Source organism: Diceros bicornis, chromosome 8 (assembly GCF_020826845.1).
Source record: "Diceros bicornis minor isolate mBicDic1 chromosome 8, mDicBic1.mat.cur, whole genome shotgun sequence".
NCBI classification, from domain to species: domain Eukaryota; kingdom Metazoa; phylum Chordata; class Mammalia; order Perissodactyla; family Rhinocerotidae; genus Diceros; species Diceros bicornis.
Genome location: NC_080747.1, coordinates 55,080,320 through 55,105,907, shown reverse-complemented (window position 1 = coordinate 55,105,907; position 25,588 = coordinate 55,080,320). Strand labels below are relative to the sequence as shown.

Below are 25,588 nucleotides of genomic sequence, written 5' to 3'. Positions count from 1 at the left end.
TAAATCAGTAAAATAGATATTAAAATGCAGAAATATATGCACACATTGGTGGTCAATTGATTTTTGACAAAGAAATGAACATTCTTAAATAAATGCTTCTGGAGAAACTGATTATCCAAGTGTAACAGAATGAAGTTGGACTGCCGATCTCAAACCATATGGGAACAGTCTTCAAAATGGATCAAAAAACCTAAATTTAACAATAGAATTATAATACTCTTAAGGAAAACCATAAGTAAAACTTTGTGATATTGGATTTGGCAATGGTTTCTTAGATACGACATCAAGATCACAGCAACCAAATTAAAAACAGAGAAACTGGACTTCTTCATATTTAAAACTTTTGTTCTATAAAGGACACCATCAAGAAAGAAAACAACCAGTATTATTGAAGAAAACATTTAGGAATCATATATCTCATAAGGGATTTATATCAAAAATATACTTTTAAAAGCTCTTATAATTGAATAATATGAAGGTGAATACTTCGATTAAAAAATTAAGAAAGGTTCTGAATAGATATTTCTCCAAAGAAGATATATAAATGTTGAACAAGCATATGCACAGGTGTTGAACATTATTTGTGTCAAGGAAAGATAACTCAAACCACAATGAGATTATAACTTCACTCTTGCTAGCATACCTATAATTACAAAGACAAAGAACAACAAAGTGTTGGAAAGGATAGAGAGATTTTGGAACCACTATATGTTGCTGGTGGGAATAAAAAATGGTTCAGTCACTTTGGAAATATCCTAAAAGGTGAAACATCAGTTACTATATGATCTAGCAATTCTACTTCTAGGTACATATGCAAGAGAAAGAAAAACATGTCGACTCAAACCTTTTACATGAATGTTAATAAACAACATTATTCATATTAGTCAAAAAATGCAAAAAAAAATGTCAATCAACTGATGAATGAATAATCAAAATATGGGATATCCGTACTGTTGAATATTATTTGCGAATGAAACGGAATGAGGCCCGGACATGTTACAATACGGATGAACATTTAAAACATTATGCTAAATGAAAGAAGCCAGTCACAGAAGATCATATATTGCATGATTCCATTTCCAGAAAATGCTCACACTAGGCAAATCTAAAGACAGAAACTAGATTAATGGTTGGATGGGGCTTGGGGAGGCAGAGATCAGGGAGTTCCGTCTAAAGGGTAAAATTTCTTTATAGGTGATGACAATTCTCTTAAATTGATTGTTGTGGTGGTTGCACAATTCTGTGAAAGTACTATGAACTATTGAATTGTACACTTTAAAGTTCATGAAGACTGCAGACACAGTTGCCTCTAACTTGTCACTGTTCTTGACACTCTTCCAAATAACAGATGACTTACACATACAATGGCTTCACCTCTTACGGGATGATAGCACTATTAATCTTGAAACAGACATTAAACACATTTGTACATAAATGTGGTCATCTACTTTTTGTTTATTCCACTTGCTAACAAAATGCTCTGACTGGTCATATAATATATTTACTTTGAGGTGTGGCAGTTATATTTTAACTTCCTGATTGATTTCTCCTTGAGTATAAGCATAAGCAGCAGTAGAAAGGATCAGCAATTTGAAAAGAAGCAGAGCATTCACCAAAATGTCTAGGAAATGGATTTCAGTCCTGCTGCTGCTACAGCTGGGTTGTTACTTTAGCCCTGGAAGTGGCGGAAAGGTGCTGGTGTGGCCCACAGAATATAGCCATTGGATCAATATGAAGATAATCCTGGATGAGCTTGTCCAGAGAGGTCATGAAGTGAGTGTTCTGACATCTTCAGCTTCCATTCTTGTTGATCCCAACAAACCATCTGCTATTAAATTTGAGATTTATCCTACGTCTTTATCAAAACATGATTTTGAGGTTTTGATCCGAAAAGTGATCGACAAATGGATATATCATATGCCAAAACGTACAATGTGGACATATTTTCCGGTAGTGCAAGAACTCTTCTGGGAATATTCTGATTATATTCAAAAGCTCTGTAAAGATGCAGTTTTGAACAAGAAACTTATAACAAAACTACGGGAATCAAGGTTTGATCTCATTCTCTCTGACCCCATTGGACCCTGTGGTGAGCTCCTGGCTGAGATACTGAAAATACCTTTAGTGTACAGTCTCCGCTTCACTCCAGGCCATAACATTGAAAAGTACAGTGGAGGACTCCCATTCCCTCCATCCTATGTACCTGTTGTTATGTCAGAATTAAGTGATCAAATGACATTCATGGAGAGGGTAAAAAATATGATATATGTGCTTTATTGTGACTTTTGGTTCCAAATATTTAATGAGAAGAGGTGGGATCAGTTTTACACCGAAGTACTAGGTAAGTCATGTTTTTTAGTGAGTAGCTTGAAATCCTAACTTTTCTAGTGCCTTGGAAGGTAAGTTTGTATAAAGTCAGAGGGATTTGTCTTTCATAAGTAAAACGTTTAGATAAAAATACAAAATGATCTCTCAAACTCACAAATATTATGGAAACACTTAAACTATAGGGTCAGTTAGAACCCTGGGCCCCATCATAGTACAGGACACTCCAGGAAATCATAGACTAAAAATTAAAGAACTAAGAGTTCGTTGAGTAACCACATATCCACTCTTGTTTATTTGTTTGTTTGTAATAGGCTTTCTTGCATAGAGGAGTTTTAGGTTCACAACAATATTGAGTAGAGATTTTCCATATACACCCTGACCCCACTCATACCTTGTTTTCCTTATTATCAACCTCCACCACCAGAGAACTATATTTGTTACAACTGATGAAACTATATTGACACACCATTATCATCCAAAGTCCATATTTTATATTAAGGTTCTCTCGGTGTTGTACATTCTATGAATTTGAACAGAGTTATGTTGTCATATGTCCACCATTACAATATGATACAGCGTAGTTTCACTACCCTAAAAATCCTCTGTGCTCTGCCTATTCAGCCTACACATCAATTTTAGTATCATTTTTTTTCTGTTTTCAATAAAAGTCATTAGAGATTTCACTAAATATCTTGATCAAAGAAGACACATACGTTGATGAGTTACGTATTTCTAATACAACAGTTTAGGGAGCCTTGAGGAAATTGCTTCTCCTTGTTTGGTTGAGATTCTTTTAAAAAATCATCTATTTTGCCATATGACCTGAAAGATTCCTTCACAAATGAAAGATATAATAGCTCTCTCTCAGACACATGAAACTATAATTTGAGTTTCTAATGATCACATTTTCCTTCACAAAGGACTTACAAATCATCTGTTTTAAAGGCCCAAAATATTGTCAGGAGGTGGACATACAAGTTACTAGTCTACATTTTTTAAAAACAATGTCTCTCTATTAAAGATAAAACGAGCCAAATTTAAGGGTGAGCACATCTATTTCCGCTATTTATTAATAATTTCTAGCTGTTTTTTGCAACAACATTTATTCAATATGCAAATATTATTATGCTCCTAAGATGAAACAAATGCAAGAGTAGCCATACTTCCCAAAAACTTACAGTTTATCTGGAAAATATAGGATCAAAGGAATAGCTTGCTAAATTGTAGAAACTTGACTGAGTACTATAGGGAGAGGTGTTTCCATGGATATGGTAGAGTTGATTGATTGAGCAGTTGAAATCATTGTTTACATTTGCATCAATTACTGTTGCAGCTTTACAGAGTAAACAAATGCATGTTTAATTCTTTAGTGGCTTAGTTTTAAAAATTGTTTATGATTGTGAATGCACTGATGTGATGTTAGAGATGCAAGTGTCTTACATTTTCTCATTTATATATAAATAACATATATAAAACGTATATTATATATATACACACACATATTTGTATCATGAAACCACAGATACTTTTAAACAGCTTTGGTTATGTCATTCCAAGCTCCCTTCAGAAAATTACCTGGTATTTTCACTTTACAATACTCTCATTTCCTCTACGTTTCTTTGCTTTTTTCCCTTCAGGAAGACCCACTACATTATCTGAGTTAATGAGGAAAGCTGAAATGTGGCTCATTCGAAACTATTGGGATTTTGAATTTCCTCGCCCATTGTTACCACATTTCAAATATATTGGAGGATATCACTGCAAACCTGCCAAACCCCTGCCTAAGGTGACCTGTTCCTGTTTGTTTGGCTTGTTTACTTTGCATTTCCAATAGAAATGATTCTGTGTTCTTCATTTAGAATGTTTTATTACAGTGAGAGTGATATGGGAAGCTGGATAAAATGACCTGCCAATTAAAAACTCATATATTCCAATAGCACTAAAAGAATTTGAATTTCATTGTCCTTACAAAACAAAGCATTATACCTGGAAGACTTTGGGAATAGGGTCAGTTAAATAAACACCTCATTACCCAACACATAAGAAATTATCCGTCACTCATTTAAAGAATATTCTTAAAGTGACTAGCATAGTCTACAGATAAGTGCTGGATACACAGAGAGGCGGTGTAGACACAATATAACACCCCCAACACCTAACATTCTACTTAGAAAGATGGAACATAAGCATGCAATTAAAACTGTGTGAAAAGTATAATAATAAGGAAGTTCCACAAGACTAGAGAACATCCAGCGGGGATCATCGAACAACAAGGATTAGGATCAGAAAGTCTACTCTTTATATTGGAAGAGTTACATCATTATTTTCCACAGAGAAAAGAACAAATAATGAAATTAAAACAGAAGGACTGAAAACACAAAGGATATGTAGGGAGTTTCGAGGAGATATCCGGGAAACTTTTGGCTCTTTTACATTTCTTTTCTTTGTTTGGTTTTTGGGATTTGTTTTTTTTCTTTGATAAGAATCTACACTGAGCAATAAGGAAATATTCCAGTACAGAATGTAATAAATTGATTTTAAATTGGCAAGAATATGGGACAACAAGTCAGAATAATTCTGAAACAATTCCAGGCAGGAGGGTGACCAGATCTCTGCTGTAGAAAGTCTTGCTCTACCACTCCCAGCGTGGGGCAGCTGCTCCCTGGGGAACTCAGTCAGGTGATGATGACGGCTCTTCACAGCCAGTTACACATAGCACATTCTGCTAGGACATCCATTTTATAATAAGATTCAGGGCAAAAGTTATCATACGTAAAACAACCAGAAATATGGTCACTCAAACAAATAATATGTATGTATATTTCTGGATTATAGATAGGAATCTTAGGGCTATTTCATGGAAACTGCAAACAGTAATACCAGACTCATGAATGACAGCAATTCTCCAGCATTTAAAGAGTGATTTGGCAGGGAGCTTGGGACATATGGAAAATTATTATAGAGCTGAGAGAAAAAAGATGTAAAGTCATCCCAATCATAACAAACTATTTCTTAGTACTCATAGCCAGAGAAATAAAATACTAATGAGTAAACTAAAATAATTCTCCAGAAAATTTGAACGGAAAAAACACAAGTGATTTAGTAGAGTTACAATGATAAAGAATCAAAGGTGAGTCAAGATTCTGCTCTGTGGTCTCCTTCTAAGAATCTACATTAGTAATTAATAACAGTGTAAATTCAGAGTCTAGGTATAATACTTTCTAAGAGTATTTACTCTGCACTACTGTGTACTGGCTCTATTTCGCTTCTTTTTTTTAATTTTTTGTTTATTGGAGTAACATTGGTTTATAACATTGTAAAAATTTCAGGTGTACATCATTATACTTCTATTTCTGCATAGATTACATCATGATCACCACCAAAATACTAATTACAACCAATCACCACACACATTACCGAATTATCCCTTTCACCCTCTTCCCTCCCCCCTTCCCCTCCGGTAAACACCAAGCCAATCTCTTTCCCTATGTGTTTGTTTATTGTTGTTATTATCTACTACTTAATGAAGGAAATCATACGGTATTTCACCTTCTCCCTCTGACTTATTTCACTTTGCATTATACCCTCAATGTCCATCCATTTTGTCACAAATGGCTGGATCTCATCGTTCCTTATGGCTGAGTAGTATTCCATTGTGTATATATACCATAACTTCTTTATCCATTCGTCCCTTGATACAACTTAGGTTGCATCCTTGGATTGGTTGCATCCAAGTCTTGGCTATTGTGAATAATGCTGCAATGAACACAGGGGTGCATGTACCTTTTCAAATTGGTGTTTTCAAGTTCTTTGGATAAATACCCAGCAGTGGAATAGCTGGATCATATGGTAGTCCTATCCTTGATTTTTTGAGGAATCTCCATACTGTTTTCCATAGTGGCTGCACCAGTTTGCACTCCTACCAGCAGTGTATTAGAGTTCCCTTCTCTTCACATCCTCTCCAACACAGGTTGTTTCCTGTCTTGTTAATTATAGCCATTCTGACGGGCGTGAGGTGATATCTCATTGTAGTTTTGATTTGCATTTCCCTGATAGTTAGTGATTTTGAACATCTTTTCATGTGTCTATTGGCCATCTGTATATCTTCTTTGGAGAAATGTCTGTTCAGGTCTTTTGCCCATTTTTTAATTGGGTTCTTAGTTTTTTGGTTGTTGAGATGCATGAGTTCTTTACATATTTTGGAGATTAAGCCCTTATCAGATGTATGGTTTGCAAATATCTTCTCCCAATTGTTAGGTTGTCTTTTCGTTTTGTTGATGGTTTCCTTTGCTGTGCAGAAGATTTTTAGTTTGATGTAGTCCCATTTGTTTATTTTTTCTATTGTTTCTCTTGCCCGGAGAGACACGGTGTTTGAAAAGATGTTGCTAAAACCGATGTCAAAGAGCTTACTGCCTATGTTTTCTTCTAGAAGTTTGACAGTTTCAGGTCTTACATTCAAGTCTTTAATCCATTGGGAGTTAATTTTTGTGGATGGTGTAAGGTAAGGGTCTACTTTCAATTTTTTGCATATGGCTATCCAGTTTTCCCAACACCATTTGTTGAAGAGACTTTCTTTTCCCCATTGTATGTTCTTGGCTCCTTTGTCAAAGATTAACTATCCATAGATGTGTGGGTTTATTTCTGGGCTTTCGATTCTATTCCATTGATCTGTGTGTCTGTTTTTGTGCCAGTACCATGCTGTTTGGTTACTATAGCTTTGAAGTATATTTTGAAATCAGGGAGTGTGATACCTCCAGCTTTGTTCTTTTTTCTCAGGATTCCTTTAGCTATTCGGGGTCTTTTGTTGTTCCATATAAATTTTAGGATTCTTTGTTCTATTTCTGCAAAAAATGTTGTTGGAACTTGATAGGGATTGCATTGTATCTATAGATGGCTTTAGGAAGTATGGACATCTTAACTATGTTAATTCTACCAATCCAGGAGCACGGAATATCTTTCCATTTCTTTGTGTCTTCGTCAATTTCTTTCAGAAATGTTTTATAGTTTTCAGTGTACATATCTTTCACCTCTTTGGTTAAGCTATTCCTAGGTATTTTATTCTTTTTGTTGCAATTGTAAATGGGGTGGTTTTCTTAATTTCTCTTTCTGCTACTTCTTTGTTAGTGTACAGAAATGCAACTGATTTTTGTATGTTGATTTTGTATCCTGCAACTTTACCATATTCATTTATTACTTCTAAAAGTTTTCTGGTGGATTCTTTAGGGCTTTCTATATATAAAATCATGTCATCTACAAATAGTGACAGTTTCCCTTCTTCCTTTCCAATTTGGATCCCTTTTATTTCTTTCTCTTGCCTGATTGCTCTGGCTAGGACTTCCAGTACTACGTTAAATAGGAGTGGTGACAGTGGGAATCCTTGTCTGGTTCCTGCTCTTAGAGGGATAGCTTTCAGTTTTTCACCATTGAGGATGATATCAGCTGTGGGTTTCTCATATATGGCCTTAATTATGTTGAGGTACTTTCCTTCTATACCCATTTTATTCAGAGTTTTTATCATAAATGGATGCTGTATCTTTTCAAATGCTTTCTCTGCATCTATTGAGATGATCATGTGATTTTTATTCTTCATTTTATTAATTTGATGTATCACGTTGATTGATTTGCAAATGTTACACCAACCTTGCATACCTGGAATAAATCTCACTTGATCATGGTGTATAATCTTTTTAACGTATTGTGTATGCGATTTGCTAGTATTTTGTTGAGGATTTTTCCATCGATGTTCATCAGTGATAATGGCCTGTAATTTTCTTTTCTTTTTTTTTTTTTTTCAATGATTTTTTTTTTTTTTTTTGTGAGGAGATCAGCCCTGAGCTAACATCCGCCAATCCTCCTCTTTTTTTGCTGAGGAAGACGGCCCTGGGCTAACATCCGTGCCCATCTTCCTCCACTTTATATGGGACGCCGCCACAGCATGGCTTACCAAGCAGTGCGTCGGTGTGCGCCCGGGATCCGAACCAGCGAACCCCGGGCCGCCGCAGCGGAGTGCGCGCACCTAACCGCTTGCGCCACCGGGCCGGCCCCTGTAATTTTCTTTTTTTTGTGTTGTCCTTGTCTGGTTTTGGTATCAGGGTAATGTCAGCTTCGTAGAATGAGTTAGGGAGCTTCCCCCCCTCCTCAATTTTTTGGAAGAGTTTGAGAAGGATAGGTATTAGGTCTTCCTTGACTGTTTGGTAGAATTCACCAGGGAAGCCGTCTGGTCCTTGACTTTTATTTTTGGGGAGGTTTTTGATTACTGTTTCGATCTCCTTACTGGTGATTGGTCTATTCAAATTCTCTACTTCTTCTTGATCCAGTTTTGGAAGGTTGTATGATTCTAAGAATTTATGCATTTCTTCCAGATTGTCGACTTGGTTGGCATATAGCTTTTCATAGTATTTTCTTATAATCTTTTGTATTTCTGAGGTGTCTGTTGTAACGTCTCCTCTTTCATTTCTGATTTTACTTATTTGTGGTTTCTCTCTTTTTTTTTTTTAGGTGAGTCTAGCTAAAGGTTTGTCAATTTTGTTGATCTTTTCAAAGAACCATCTTTTGGTTTTATTAATTTTTTCTATTTTTTTTGGTGGCTATTTCATGTATTTCTGCTCTCATTTTTATTATTTCCCTTCTTCTACTGATTTGGGGATTTGTTTGTTCTTCTTTTTCCAGTTCCTTTAGGTGCATTGTTAGATTGTTTATTTGAGATTTTTCTTGTTAGTTGAGATAGGCCTGTATCGCTATAAACTTCCCTCTTAGAACCGCTTTTGCTGTATCCCATAAATTCTGGCATGTCGTATTTTCACTTTCATTTGTCTCCAGGTATTTTTTGATTTCTTCTTTGATTTCTTCGTTAACCCAGTCGTTGTTTCTATTTCGCTTCTTCATTATGCACACAGACACACACACACACGCACGTCTGCACAAATATACAAAATAAAGGAAATCAATCTCATATCAATTGTATCATTCCAAAGGAAATGAGGGATTAGATTTATTATAAACAGCCACTGAGGCAAACAGGATGGAAGTTCCTCAAAAAATTAAAAATAGAAGTACCAGAAGGTCCAGCAATTCCACTTCTGGGTATTTATCCAAAATAATTGACATTAGGATCCCGATGACATATATGCATACTCGTCTTCATAGCAGCACTATTCACAAGAGCCAAATGTGGAAGCAATCCAAGTGTCAATTGACAGATGAATTAATTTAAAAAAATGTGGTATTTACACACAATGAAATATTACTCAGCCTTAAAATGGAAGGAAATTCTAAACACGCTACAGCATGGCTAAAACTTAAAGATGGTATGCTAAGTGAAATGGGCCACTCATGAAACGAACAATACTGTATGATTCACTTGAGTAACTTATCTACACTGGTCAAATTCATAGAAAGGGAAAGTAGAATGGCAGTTGTCAGGGAATTATTGTGTAATGGGTATAGTTTCAATTTGCAAGACGAAAAGTTCTGGAGATTGGTTGTAGAACAATGAGAATGTATATACTACTGAATTGTACACTTAGGAATGGTTAAGATGATAAATTTTATATTATATATATTTTACCACAATTAAAAATAAACAGGCACTAGTCTAGTAATTCTTGCTAATAGATGATTTTCTCTCCTGAGTTGTTTGTAGCAATCCCCTCAATAGTATTTGCTATGTTGCTGTTCTTTTGTGATGGAACAAATTATTTCTTCACAGGAAATGGAAGAGTTTGCCCAGAGCTCTGGAGAAAACGGTATTGTGGTGTTTACTCTGGGGTCAATTGTCAATAATATGACAGAAGAAAGAGCCAATGTGATTGCATCAGCTCTTGCCCAGATTCCACAAAAGGTTAGATGAAGTACCTTATGGTGGGCAACTATTTAATGCATCTTTCAAATTTTGAAAAGGGTCTGATTAGAAATTTCGTTCATGAAACGTAAACTACACTGTATTATGATAGGTCCAATTTATCTCAGATACGGTATAAAAATCAAAGTATATATTATATGGCAGTTGCCAACAGTGCAGAGGGTGTTTTTGATTGACAATAACTTTGGCATTAACATTGAGATCAGAAATAAACATGTTTAAGAGGTACAGCATGAAGTTTGGTATTATAATGATATTGCGGGCACATACGGATATCATCAGATTCTGTTCTGTCATTTGCTCCTTTCCCTTACATGATTCCTGAGAGCACTGTACATGCTACCAATGTTCTCAGAAAGGAGTTAAATTTTAACAATAATATTAAGCAAGAAAAGATAACAGTCTGAAAGGCATCCTGCAGTTTAGGCTTGCCAGGTAATCCAGGCCTCTTTTACTTCCCCTCAATTTCAGAATAGGTCTGTTCAATGTGCTTTTCAGGGTGCTATACAGAGAAAGGATGGCCAAGGCTCACCAAGCTGCATCCACGTACCTATCCAGCCACTGTGATTTAGAGAGAGAGAAATACCTACCCTAAAAAAAGAAAGAAAGAACTGCTCTTGTGGTCTAGGCCCTGCTAAAGTCTGAAACAGGAAAACATAAGTGAAAGGGTGGAGGTGGGTCAGCCCTTAAGGTGTTTTATAAAATGTGGCCCTGCAAAGACTCTGCTTATAATCCATCTGAAAAATAATTCCTCCTGATTGAAGATGGAGAAGAGAATATAAAAAGTAGTCAACTAGAAGCAAGGCTAGCATGGGAAAGTTTCAGATGCCCCTTCTCCATAAAATATGGTAGTGAATTATTTCCAATATATGGAACATACCTGGAGTCTCCAGGTATTTTTGGACTAGTTTTTAGTCTCCTAACTTATATAGCTTTCTGCTTATTATTTATGCTACTTTGCTGAGAACTACAGTTACCTTAAGACTCACATTGAAATTAGATGTTAACTCTGGTAAATTAGAGTCTAGCTTATGAGGATTGCCTGGGAATTCCAAAAGCTGTACCTAATTTTTGTACTGGACTTGGAAACGGCTTGGCTATAAGAAACCATATTAATTAATGGTGTCAGTGTTTGAGGGCATCCCTAAAGGGTTAACAGTCAGTTGAATAAAATTTAGCATCATCATGATATTCATTTTTTTTGACAACTTTGCTGTTATTTATGAAATACCCAGAGGCTCTTCTTTTCAACATTTAAAGGATTGTCAAACCTAGCAAGAGTGATAATACTGTGGATTCATGTAAAAAAATTTCTACATGAAACTTTTCATGGAAGTAATGATTAATAATTAGTAATATACCAAAAGCTAAACATACCAAGCAGAAATTATTTATAATTAATTATAAATTATTTATAATCAGAATTATTTTGTTCTCACAAATAGCTGATTGCATACATTTCCCTTTCTGTAAATCAAAAGATGTAAAACTCTAATAAAATAACCTATGGAACAAGCTCATATAAGGAAGCTGCTTCTCCCAACACTCAAAAAGAAATAAGCAGGCTAATGTTAAATTTGGAAGCTGAGAGCTAGTATAATAAATAGCTAAATAAATTACTATATCATTAGTAATTTGCATTTTTTTTGCACTAGAATTATAATGACTACCTAAAAACATTTTACACACCTGAATTGGTCACTGAAAATGTCATTTGTCTAATCCAAGTGTGAAACATCATGATTGCATCCACACTTGATTGAATATAAAATAAGTACATGAAACATGAGTATTCATATTACATCAGTGTTTCAGTAGTTCTCGTTACTTAGCATCTCTTGTCCTCATTTCCTCATCTGTCATACTGAATGGGTTTAACTAGATGCCTCTTAGTCTATTTAGATTCTAACATGCTATATCTTAAGTTTGACTCAGGGAAGAGGTATTTTCTTTATTTTAACAGGTGATATGGAGATTTGATGGCAAGAAGCCAGAAACCTTAGGGCCAAATACTCGGCTCTATAAATGGATCCCACAGAATGACCTTCTTGGTAAGACTCTGGGAAACAAATACTGAAATGAGAGAAACTCCAACCAGATGGTAATATTTCATGAAGAAACAAATTTATTGAACATTTATTATTGGAAATCTGAAAAATAAAAGTTAACTTTCTTATATTTATTTCCCAGTCCTGGGGGAAAGGATAAGTGTAACTTTTCCTTCCTCTGATTCCTGCACCACCACCCTCAACTTCCTGCTGCCTTGAAATGCTACTGGCAGATTCAGTGACTTCACTATGTCATTAAGAGAATATATTCTAATGTATGCCCTCCGCCTGTTTTTCCTACACATTCTTTTATAATCTAGCATGATGTCTTTCAGTATAGTCCACATGGCAATCTTTTATTCATTTTTCAAGTCTCACATCATACATCAATCTTCTATGTAGCCTTCACTTACATCTAGAGCAGACTTAGGTGCTTATTCCTTTGAGTTCTGAAAGACATTTTAATGTAGTCTCATGTGTATAGTAATCTGTTATCTAGAATGCAATGCCTCTTTCAGTGTCTTATATTGCCCTACTCTCATTTTATTCCAAGTCTTATACATAATAAGTTGCTGAAATTCACCCAATGCTAGGTCATCTGAAAACCAAAGCCTTCATAACTCACGGTGGAGCCAATGGCGTCTGTGAGGCCATCTACCACGGGATCCCTATGGTGGGCATTCCTTTGTTTGGGGATCAACCTGATAATATTGCTCGCATGAAGATCAAGGGAGCAGCTGTTAGACTGGACTTCCACACAATGTCAAGTACAGATTTGCTCAATGCAATGAAGACCGTCATTAATGACCCATCGTGAGTATCACAATTTTTTTAGTAGATGCTATTTACAGATAGGTTCTTTTGCCAGTGGCAAATATGAGTTAACTCCATTTTTATGAGGCTAATTATGAAATTACTGACATGATTTAACCATTCTTAAATACACTTTTATTTTCACCCAGACATTTTTTTTCAAAGCTGTATTTTAACCTCATAGATTTAATGGGTAACCAACTGGTGCAACAATTTTCTCCTCAAATAATATAAAGTTTCATAGTTAATTGTAAGAAGGACGCATTTTTAAAAGTATAATAGAACCAGAGAAGAAAATAATGATGAACTAGGAAAAATATAAATTCTTGCAAGTCAGTACCTAACATCTCTGAAACTATAAATCTCTCTACATGAAAAATTTATTTTATTCTCATTATTTTAGCAGATTTATAATGAGATAAAATTTATTTACTTTAAAGTTATAAATTCAAATATATGTAGTATGTTTACAGAGCTATGAAATTATCAAAATAATATAAACTTAGGGCATTTTTATCACCACCAAAAGAAAGCTAACATGCCTTAGACTCACTTTCCATTCATCCCTGGCCAAGCAACCTTTTTTTTTTTTTTTTTTTGTGAAGTAGATCAGCCCTGATGTAACATCCTTGCCAATCCTCCTCTTTTTGCTGAGGAAGACCGGCCCTGAGCTAACGTCTATGGCCAATCCTCCTCCTTTTTTTTCTCCCTTTTTTCTCCCCAAAGCCCCAGTAGATAGTTGTATGCCTGCTAGTTGTTGTATGTGAGACGCCGCCTCAGCATGGCTGGACAAGCGGTGCGTCAGTGCTCGCCGGGATCTGGGCCTGGGCTGCCAGTAGCAGAGCACGCACATTTAACGGCTAAGCCATGGGGCCCACCCTGGCCAAGCAACTATTAATCAACTTTCTGTCTCTATAGATTAGCCTTTCTGGACATTTCATATACACAGAAGCATACAATATATGGTCTTTGGCAACTGGCTTCTTTGACACAGGATAATATTTTGACTTTCTTCCTGTTGTGGCTTTTTTTCTATTGCTGAATATTATTCTATGATAAAGACATAGCACATTTTATTTACCCATTTATCACTTCATAGATATTTTGATTGTTCCATGTCTAGCTACTATCAATATTGCTATATATGATTTCGTGTGAATATATATAAAGATGTCAATACTTACAGTATCTAAACAGACTAACTCATTTAAAGACAAAGACTGTCAGAAAGGATTTAAAAACTATCTATGCTATTTATAAGATATGCTTAAATAGAAGAGTAGAAGAAGATTGTAAGTACAAATGTAGGAAAAAATTTATTTCAACCGTAACCCTAGAAAGATGTATGCAGCTATACTGTCAGACGCAGTAGACCAGAAACCTTACTAAAATAAAAGATAAATAATTTATAATGATAAATAAGTTAGTCTTTTACAACAACACAAATTATTAATTTGTAACACCTACTAATAAATCCTCTAAATAAACAAAGTAAAAGTAGAAAAAGAGAGAAAATGAAACACTCAAATCTATGGTCATAATAGGATGTTTTTAAAGACCTTTTTCTATAATACAGAAAAATATGACAAAATAAATAAGTACATGAAAGATTTGTAGAACAATATTAAAATGTAACCTATTTGAGATATATATGTATATACATAATATATATATAACCATGGTGAAAACACATTTTTCAACATCATATAGAATAATGAATGAAATTGACCATGCTTGCTGGGGTAAAACTAAGACTTAGTATTTGAAAATTTTCAAATTATAACGAGCATATTATCTGACCAGACAAGAATTAAGTGAGAAATTATCAAAAAAAATAAATAAATAAATAAAAAATCTCTAAATTTGGAAAATTAAGCAATACATCTCTAAATAATTCAGAGTCAACAAAGAAATCATAATCATACATGCACTGTCTTCTCAACAATTCTCTTCTAGGTATTATGCAAGAGAAATGTATAACTATGTAAACAAAAAGACATTTAGAAGAATATTTACATTAGCATTAGTATAAAAGGCCAAAATATTAATAACAATCCACATGCTCATTGATCAGATATGAAGAGATAATCTGTGGTATTCTCTTACATTGCATACTCTACAGCAACGGAGTTCACCAACAATTGCTACAGAAAGGGGAAAAATTAATGAGTATTAGTATATGATTCCAATATATGAACCAGAAAAACTAATCTATGATGTTAAAAGTAATGATAGCAGTTAATTTGTAGAAGGGATTAGTGGCTAAAAGGTCCAGGGAAATGGAGAGCTTCTAGTAGCTTGTGGGATCCTATATCAATATGTAGGTAGCAGATACATTGGTATATTCACTTCATGACAATTTTCTACCTGAATGATTTTGAGCTGTTCATTTAGGATATGTGCATATTTCTTATATATTTATACTTAAACAAAAAATATTTTTTAAAAAATGTATTGTATTTAAAAATCTAGAAATCAAATAGAAAAAAATGAAAATATAGAATCAATTCCTAAGAGTACTATTAGTATGGTCAGGAAATGCCTCTCTGCGAAGTGACTCTGAAGCCAAAGCCTCCAACACGGGTTAGAATGTAGCCTTGGTGTGTCACAGGTAATGGCGCTCCAGGACAGGGACAGAGGGGAGAGGAAGTGCAAAGGTGCTGAAGTGGGGACACATTTGGCAGCTTCAACAAACAGCTACGAGGCCAATGTGCCTACAACAGAGTGTGCTGGGGACAAAATGCTTGGAGAGGAGGTTGCCAGGGGTCTCTGCATGTAGGTCCGGAGGCCAAAGTGATGATTTAGAATTTATTCTGCATGGGATGAGATGCCAGACGGAAATTTTAAGCAGCAAAGAGTCATAATCCGACATGTGTTTGAAAAAAATCATTCTGGCTACTGTATGGAAAATAGACAGTAGAGTTATGAAGAGAAGGGGAGAAGCACAGGGACTGGTTAGGATACATTTTACACAAGATGACAGAATTCCTCTTTAAAAACTTCAAGGGGATCATCTTAAAATTGCATTCATCCTCTGGCTGATAGTCCTTCAAACGGCTCCTATCATGTCCCCTGCTAGAAAAGATTTAACTTTCTCACCTTATCTTCATCTTCACTTTTTAAAATATGTCATCAGAAAATTCCAGTGTAAAAACCAAGCTATTTATGAAAACCCAATTAAAAATATACTTCTTCTGCACTTCTATGATACTTATTTTGAAACATATGTATGACACTTCAAAAGACTTTCATGGGATTGATATGCGTAGGCAAATTAACTTCCTTTCAATGTTGCTATCTTTGCGTTTCTCCTTTAGATATAAAGAGAATGCTATGAAATTATCAAGAATTCAACATGATCAACCAATGAAGCCTCTAGATCGAGCAGTCTTCTGGATCGAGTTTGTCATGCGCCACAAAGGAGCCAAACACCTTCGGCCAGCCTCGCATGACCTCACTTGGTTCCAGTACAACTCTTTGGATGTGCTTGGGTTCCTGCTGGCCTGTGTGGCAACTGCTATATTTGTCATCACAAAATCTTGTGTGTTGTGTTTCCAGATGTTTGCTAAAACAGCAAAGAAGGAAAAGAGGGAGTAGTTGTATCGGAAGCCGGAAGCTGCTATGCCTCATAGCTGAGACTCCTCTAGTTAATTCCAGCAGGAAGAAGATATGAGGTTTTGTCCTCTTGTGACAAAGCAATCTTTCATAATTAGCTTCTCAGATCAAAATTTGTTTTCAAGTGATTTATACCTGTTTATGAGTTAGAAATATATAATGCCAAAGAGAAAAAGGGGAAAAAATAAAACAAAAATAAAAGTATAGGGGTATATTGAAATTTATTATTCTAATAAAAAAGTTATACCAAAAAAAAAATATTGAACTTATCTGTGTTTCAAACATTGTGCATGGACACAAGAACATTAAGTAATCTATTCACAATATAAATTTTGCTGGAAATAATTTAACCGCAGGTTGGTGCAGATTTTGTAGTTTTATCTTTTGCTGAAGAAACTGTTCAACAGTTAGAATTGTGTAAAGTGACTCACCCTTCCATTTCCTTTTGGGAGATCACTAGTGCTGCTTGGCTTTTATGTGCATCCAGCCTCAGCATCACTCCTTACCTAGAGACATGGCAAGATGTTTGCCTCCACCCAATTTAACTCCTTTGCAAGTGGAATGTATACCAATTTAGAAATATAACAACTGCTACCTACTTCCTATTATACAATTGAGCTATTTAAGAAAGACTTTGGTTTTACTAGCTTATTCTCTTTACCTTACAGCCCTTTAAAAAGATTCACCTGGTTGCTTTCACTCTCATTTTAGCCTTTGATAATGGATGTAAGGTCCCAATTATAGGTTCGACAATATAGAGTCTGTTCTCTAAAGGAACTATTGAATTTTCATTCTCTCCAAATATGTGTGTACATATGTCCACTTCTTCAAAAAAAGGAACAACATCACTTAGCTACTTATAGATATGTTGAGCAGTTCAATGTATGTTTTGAAGGTAATTTGAAATCATGATTCTCGTTCTATATAACCATACTAGATTAGCATGTCTCATTCCTTCTCTTTTTCCTCAGAAGTCTGTTGTCTCATCCCTTCCATTGGTCTCATACAGAAACATTAAATCCATTAGCATGGAAAAAAAAAGAATACATTATCATTTTCCTAAACTAAGTTACACTATGACTGTCATAATCAATAATGATGCAAAGAATACAAAAATTATTTAAATTTTAGAAAAATAGGAAAATCGAACCACAAGGAGACTCACAGCCCTCCTAAGACATAAACATCAGGGAATCGCTTTAGGATCCAAGTGGTCCAGGTGAGAAAACACATCTATCTTTATTGGTCATGAACTCCATCATCGAAGTCTCACAACAAACATTCTCCAGCATAAGCCATGGGTTTATTTTAAAAACACATTAAAACTTTGATGCTAGGCAATCTATAGGAAAAGTTCCTCACAAGTTTTTCCATATGACTGCTCTAGATAATTTCCACTTTTTTTTTTTTTTTTGTGAGGAAGATCGGCCCTGAGCTAACATCTACGAATCCTCCTCTTTTTCTGAGGAAGACTGGCTGTGGGCTAACATCCGTGCCCAACTTCTTCCACTTTATATGGGACGCTGCCACAGCATGTCTTGCCAAGCGGTGCGTCAGTGCACGCCTGGGATCCGAACTGGGGAACACTGTGCGCTGCAGTGGAGCACATGCACTTAACCGCTTGCGCCACTGGGCCGGCCCTGACACATTTTTTATAAAGATAATATAATGCCATAGTAGATAATATTGTTAAATCATGCATATAGGCTTAATTAACTTTCCTCAAATCTATCCTGTAACACGTGTAACAGATAAAGGTTGGTAATCATAGTATAGTGCGAAATATTACAAGTCACAAACGGAAAGACAAACAGTCCAATATGAAAATAGATGGAGGATGTGAACAGCAACTCACAGAAGTAAAAATGGCCAATAACATACAAAAGCAGCAAAAGGCGCTTATTTTAGGGAAATATAAATTGTCATTAAATTGTCTCCCATGGAAAATGCATGATTCGTAAGAATCTGAGAGGACGCAGACCACCATGGTTGCCAGGAAGGGAAGTACTGTCAAGGTAGGCTGAAGTTGCCCAGCGTGAGGAGGAGCTGTGTTCCTAAAGCAAAGGCTGGTGGTAGCTCTTCTGCTGAGGCAGGAGCCAGAGCGGCTGGTTGAGGTGTCACCCTCTAGCCTAAGGCCAGCCTGTCCGGCAAAGAGTTTCTACGCATAAGGCAGCAGCTAGTCTTGCCCGCACTGGGAATGCAGGGACAGCTGTGCCTGGCGACAACATCTGTGCTGCTCGTGGGCTGTAGTGTGCTCGGCTGCCCACACCTTGCAGAGGAAGTGCTAGTAGAAATGAGCAACTTGGTCTGCTACGTGCTGCATGGGGAGACATAGCATCAAAAAGAAAGGGAAAATCTGAATAGGTCTATAACCAAAACAAGAGATTGAATTAGGAATAAAAAAAAAAAAATACCTACAAAGAAAAGCTCAGGTCCAGTTGGCTTCACTGATAAATTCTATAAAGAATTTGTAGAAGAATTAACATCAGTTGTTCAAAAATATCCTCCAAAGGAAAGAACAGGAGAAAACACTTGCTGAGATATTCAGTAAGTCCTTGATATTAAAAACACACAAAGGCATCACAGAAAAGAAAACTATAGACCAATATTTCTAATGCGTGTAGATGCAAAAGGCCTCCACAAAATGCTAGCAAACTGAATCCAGGAATATACACAAGGGATTATAAACCAAGAAAAACTGGAATTTACCCTAGGAAGGCAAGTCACTTTAGTAGCTGAAAAATCAATTATTATAATACCCCATACCAAGAGAATGAATAACAAAACCTGAATTCTCGTCTTGATACCAAGCAAGGGCTGGATCTGCTCACCAGACGATAGAAGGCCAAGCAGGTGGTGGCAGAGAAAGAACTTTAATAAACGATAAGCTAGCATATGGGAATATGGTGGACTATCATCCTAAAAAGCCCATTTTAGTGGGAACTGATTTGGAAGTGACTTATATAAGGCAAACAGGACTGGGTTGGAAGGGGGCTCAGAAATGTCAAGTGATGGATGACTGAAGAACATCGGGCACCTCTCTGCAGTGGATCTGCCGAATGCAACATTCTTGAGGAATCTGAGAAAACCTCAGTTACTTCCTTATCTGGGACAAAAGGAATTTTGGACGAAGGACATAAATTTCTGCTAACAGGTTATTCTTTCTACCAGTTACAGATTAGCTTGCCTACATGCAGTTCTAGGCATTTTTTCCAAAGTATATTGTAGGGATAAGATGGGGATGGGAGCATGTGGCCTTGGGGTCTTAAGTTCTACGAGTCCTCTGCACAGGAGCAACTATCTTGCATATTTTTTTCATGGGCTGCATGTGCAACTTGGGGGAGTTCTATGTGTTCCATGCGGTGGACCTTTAGTCTATGACATGTGAAGCTTACAATCGGTCATTTTAACTTCTTAAAACTCCTACATGATGCTTACTCGGGCAGAGGGCTGCCAGCAAGCTACTCTCTCATGAGCGGTCCTCATGTTATTCTGCAAGGCAAGCTCAGACACTCTGGTTACTTTGTTTCCCACATTAACCTTGTGGGTACAGGCACAGTTTCATCCTAATGCAGGAAACTTTAACTCCTTCAAACTCAGTTTCAATCTCAATAAACACAGAAAAATCATTGGGAAAATCCAATACCTTTCCTGATAAAGATATCCAGTAAACTAGGAATAGGGGGAAACTTCCTCAAATGGATAAAAGGAGTAAACATAAAATGCACAACAACATCATACTTAATGGTGAAAGACTAAATGCTTTCTTTCTAAAATAAGGAATGAGATGAGGAGGTCCATTCTCATCACTTCTATTCAACATTTTATTGGAGGTTCAAGCCAAACCAATTAGGCAAGAACGTAAAATAATGAAATCCACACTGGAAAGGAAGGCCTGAAACTCTCTCTATTGGCTGATGACATGGTCTTATATAGAGGAAATCTTTGGGAATTCACTAGAAAATATACAGTACACGATTGCAATGAATAATCTAAAATGAAGTTAAGAAAACAATTCTACTACAATACCTTCAAAAGCATAAAATACTTAGGAATAAATTTAACAAGAAAAGTGCAAAACTTATCCTGATCTGTAGTCAAAACTACGGATCATTTTGGAAAGACACTTAAAACTTTCTAAATAAAAGGAAAGACATCCAATATTCATTGATTGAAACACTTAATATTGTTGTAATGGCAATTCACTGCAAATCAATAGATCTCTATCAAAATTCCAGCTGACTGCCTTGCATGAACTTACAAACTAATCATAAATGTAAAGCTGCAACTATAAGACTCTTAAGGGAAAATCTATAGGGTTAAAACTTTGAGATCTTGGATTTGGCGATGGTTTCTTAGATGTGACACCAAGAACACAAGCAAATTAATAATAGAGAAATTGAACTTCATTAAATTTAAAACTTTTGTTCTATAAATGACACTGTCAAGAAAGTGAAAAGACAACCCATACAATTCGATAATATATTTGCAAATCACATCTCTCTTAAGGTATTTATATACAGGCTATATGAAAAAAATATCTTATAATTCAATAATAAGACAACCCAACCCAATTTTTTAAATCAACAAATGTTCTGAATAGACTCTTGTCCCAGGAAGATATATAAGTGGTCAACAAGCATTTGTAAAGGTGCTTGTTATTCTTAGATACCTAGGAAAGGTACTGAAAACCACAATGGTAAAATTGACGTAAGTGGAGCCATTTTAAAATAGAGTTGGAGCAGCCATTCCAGGGCAACTGCTATGCTCTTCTTGTTCCTTAAAGCTTGGACTGGGCCAATACAGCAATTGTTTTACAAGCAACTGTTTGAGAAGTCAGCGGGAAAAAGAACATTCAAATCAGAAAGACTGATGATTGTGGACTTTCTGATGATAGAACCAATAATCAATGAATGTATAACCAAGAGTAGCTTAGTTTTTTAAAACCAGGAGAATTTTTTTTTCCTTCCTCTTTCAACTCATGTAATTATCCACTTCTATTTCTCATAAAAACCATTTGCTTTCATTCTGTAATTGGGACGCTGTTCGGGTTTCTACCTGAATCTGTGCGCCTCAAATTGCAATTCTTCTGTCTCAACACTTCATCTCTTAAACCTATTTCTGTTTTTTTTTTTTTTTTTTGTGATGAAGATCAATCAGCCCTGAGCTAACATCCATGCCAATCCTCCCCTTTTTACTGAGGAATACCGGCCCTGAGCTTACATCTACTGCCAATCCTCCTTCTTTTGTTCCCTTTTTCTCCCCAAAGCCCCAGTAGATAGTTGTATGTCATAGTTGCACATCCTGCTAGTTGCTGTATGTGGGACGCGGCCTCAGCATGGCTGCACAAGCCGGTGCATCAGTGGGCGCTGGGATCCGAACCTGGGCCACCAGTAGCAGAACATGCGCACTTAAATGCTAAGCCATGGGCCCGCCCCCCTGTTTCTGTTTTTTAAGGTTGACCTATGGGATCAGAAGCAGGACCTGAAACGATCACACCTTTGGGGACAAGCATCCCCTGAAACTGGAAACAGTATCTACATGAGCCTCTTGTGCTCACCACTTACGTGGACCACTGCCTCTTCCAACAATGAGTCCTCTCAGACTTCGACTTCCTTCCTTTTGGTTAAAGCCATTGCCTTGCTTTGGGATTTGGGGACAATTGCCCAGCAGAAGATAATTGTCTCAAAGCCAGTTCATGGCATTTGCCATTCAGAAGCATTTCCCTATTTCAGACAGCTTCCCAGCTCATAACTATTGCTGTCTGGAAGGGTTTCCCTATTTATCTGGTGAGTACTCTAACTAAATTTAAAGGACTCTCTTTGGTAGGGGTTCCTCTATTATTATCTTTGTTGAACAATTTCTTTAATATGGGACAGTTAATTTCTAAAAACACCCTGAGAAATTCCTCCTTTGGGAACTCCAGCTGGTTTTATGCTCAAAAATTATGGTCCCTTCTCTCGTAAATTTCTACCTCAACGGAATAAAATTACTAAAAATGATTTAAAATTACAGTGGCTATTTTGGGGCTCTTTTGAACTCCCCAAACTTGGCTTTCTGCACACTAGACTTGAGAAGCACAGATTTAAGAAAAAACAAATTGAATGAGATCGTGAATTTCTAAACAGTTAAGCACACCACCTTCCAGCATACCCGCCTAAGAATTATGCCCCCAGAAGCTAGAAATATTTACAAAGACAGCAAAATCTTACTAAGATTGGTTTATGTTGTGAGAGCTTGGCTTTGTAAGCATCAGGATGAGAATCCCAAATACAGTCACACAGAAGTGTGGTCACACTCCATTTGCAGCTAGATATGGCTGGGCAGAAATGGAGAATGAACTCCATTTGTAGCTAAGTTCCTACCAAACTGTTGCCAGCCTCAGGGGAATAACAATCTAGAATAATAATGACCATTATGAGGAACATTCAAATTAGATAAGATCATTTTGAGACAGGAACCAGCCTAATGAGACAGGGTCACCTGCAAGTCCCCTGGCCTTACAAGATAAGGCCCCTAACCAATCCTCATGCAGGGAGAGTCAGATAGAGATCACCCAGATCCACATTCTGCAGTTTTGGGACTTTCCAGGCTTACATATGTGCCCTAGCACCCAGGAGTTGTCTGAAGGTGACAGCCGCATTCAGCCCCATTACCATACTAAAAATCACACTCAGGGGTGGGGACCTAGCACGCTAATGATACATGCAACACATGTGGTGGCGTGTCCAACAACAGCACAAGAACAACAAAAATCCCACCTTTACACGCCATGACGAGGCACTCCTCCCCAACCTTTGCCTAATAAAAGGCCCACAATGCCATTACCTAATGAGCCAGTCACCCGCTCCTTTCCTTTCTGCACTGGCTCCTTTGTGTCTCTCCTGTGCACAAGCTAATAAACTCTTAGTTTTTTGTTCCCATTTGTCGTCTCTCTTGATTTCTATCCTGGGGCACAGCAAGAACTCAATGTACTGGTAACAATTTAAGAAACGCCTTTAAAACAAAGGCTTTAAAATTCCAAAAGAGCTTCAATGAAAATTTTGGTTCTTAAAAGCTAGTGAAAATTAAAAATGAGGTACCTAAAAGAGAAGGCTACCACCGTAAACAAAAGTTTGCCAAGTTAATGATATTACAGACACTCCCATATCTACCTTTGAAGGAGGGTCCCCATATGGGCCCCTCCCCAAGTTGATAAGACTCTAAAAAATACTTTGATAAATTGTAACATTATTCCCTTAAACTGTCAAGGTGGAACAAAAGTAAAATAATTAATGGGTTTGGTTAATATTGCCATTTTGGTTAATATCTCCCATTCTGGGTACTTGATTTCTCACTCTCTGATTGGTGCCCTTTCGAGCAGAAAACTTTTTATTTTTGGTAAAATAAATATTTAAAAATTAAATATTTTCATATTCCAAAGGAAAATAATGTGGAATTAATAGTGTCTAACACGTGAACATCCATCTAATGTTTATGACTACTAAGAGCATTATTATTACATCAGGAGGATATCACCTAAGAATACTTTAAAAATGTAGTATCAAGAAGAAAACAGCAGTAAAACTGAATAAAAAATACTTTTAAAAGAGGCAAGAAAGAAATGAAAAAGAAAGAAAGCAAGTTCAGAAGTAGAATAGAAAATACAGGATAAGGTAGTAGATGCGAACGTAAAGATGTCTATACTTTGAGTAAATCTAACAGACTAAATCGTTTAAAAAAAAAGGCAGACTAGATTTCAAAAACTAACTATATATGTTGTTTACAATACATGCTTACACAGAAGTTTACAAGAAGACTCTAAGTACAAAGGAAGACAAAGGTCTATTTCAACAGTAACCATGGAAAGATGCTGTACCTGTACTAATATCAGACACAGTAGACCAGAAACACGACTAAAAATAAATACTTCATAATGACAAATAGGTTAATCGTTCAAAACCATACAAATTTTTAATTGGTGACATCTACAAATAAATCCTCCAAATAAACAAAGTAAAAGTGGATAAAAAGCAAACACCAAAATTTACAAATCAATAGTCATAATAGGACATTTTTAAAGAACTTTCTCAATAATCTAGAAAAAGATGACAATATAATGAATAGGTACAGAAAAGATTTAAGAAACATGTTTTTAATGTGACCTCTTTTATTTATATGACAATGAGGAAAACACATTTTTCAAGAGCATATAGAATTATTAATGAAATTGACTATATACTCTGTGGCATAAACCAAAATGCAATAATTGAACATTTCCATATCATATGGAGTATATTCTCTGGCCAGACTAGAATTATGTTAGAAATCATCCAAAAAAAGCTAACGGAAGAACCTCTAAATTTTGAAAATTCAGCAATACTTTTCTAAATAATTGGCTCAACAAATAAATCATAATCATAAATAGAATTTCCTCCCATCAAATACATGTCTAGGTACATACGCAAGAGAAATGCATAAATATGTAAACCAAAAGACATATACAAGAATGTTTATAACAGCAGTAGTAGTAATGGCCAAGAAGTTATTAACAATTCAAATGTCCATTGATCAATCATTGAAGAGATGATCTGTGATATCATCATACGATAAAATACAATACAGGAAAGTAATTTACCAAAAATGGCTGCAGAAAAGATAAAAACAAACTAGTACATGCTATGATTCCAATTAGTAAACAAGAAAAACTAAACTATGATATTTAAAGTCAAGATAGTAGTTAATTTGGGAAAGGGAGTAGTGAAAGGGTCCAGGAAAATGGGATGCTTTTATGTAGCTTGTGGATTCCTATATCAATATCTGGGTAGTGGAGACATTGGTATGTGCATTTGACAACAATTTTGTAGCTTATTTTGAAATTTTGAGCTGATCACTTATGACATGTGCATTTTTTCTTATGTATGTCACACTTAAAAGAGTATTT

General features: G+C 35.9%; 1 protein-coding gene across 5 annotated transcripts; it reads left to right on the top strand.

The window, feature by feature from the left end:
• Positions 1-1,617: 1,617 nt before the first annotated feature.
• LOC131409329 (UDP-glucuronosyltransferase 2B31-like) lies at positions 1,618-16,647 on the top strand. 5 transcript variants are annotated; one of them, XM_058546423.1, is made up of 7 exons: positions 1,618-1,893; positions 2,248-2,341; positions 3,966-4,114; positions 10,037-10,168; positions 12,153-12,240; positions 12,831-13,050; positions 16,368-16,647. In XM_058546423.1, exons 1-7 carry the CDS (start codon positions 1,618-1,620, stop codon positions 16,645-16,647), a joined length of 1,239 nt encoding a protein of 412 aa, XP_058402406.1. The 5 variants fall into 5 exon arrangements, with proteins under 5 accessions (XP_058402406.1, XP_058402405.1, XP_058402403.1 ...); XM_058546422.1 differs by lacking the exon at positions 2,248-2,341 and having other exon boundaries at positions 1,618-2,089; XM_058546420.1 differs by having other exon boundaries at positions 1,618-2,341.
• The last annotated feature ends 8,941 nt before the right edge of the window (positions 16,648-25,588 follow it).

Coding starts and splice junctions, on each gene's coding strand:
- LOC131409329 (XM_058546420.1), top strand. CDS start 1,618: ATGTCTAGGAAATGGATTTCAGTCCTGCTGCTGCTACAGCTGGGTTGT. Junction 2,342..3,965: donor GTTTTACACCGAAGTACTAG/GTAAGTCATGTT, acceptor TTTTCCCTTCAG/GAAGACCCACTACATTATCT. Junction 12,241..12,830: donor CCCACAGAATGACCTTCTTG/GTAAGACTCTGG, acceptor ACCCAATGCTAG/GTCATCTGAAAACCAAAGCC.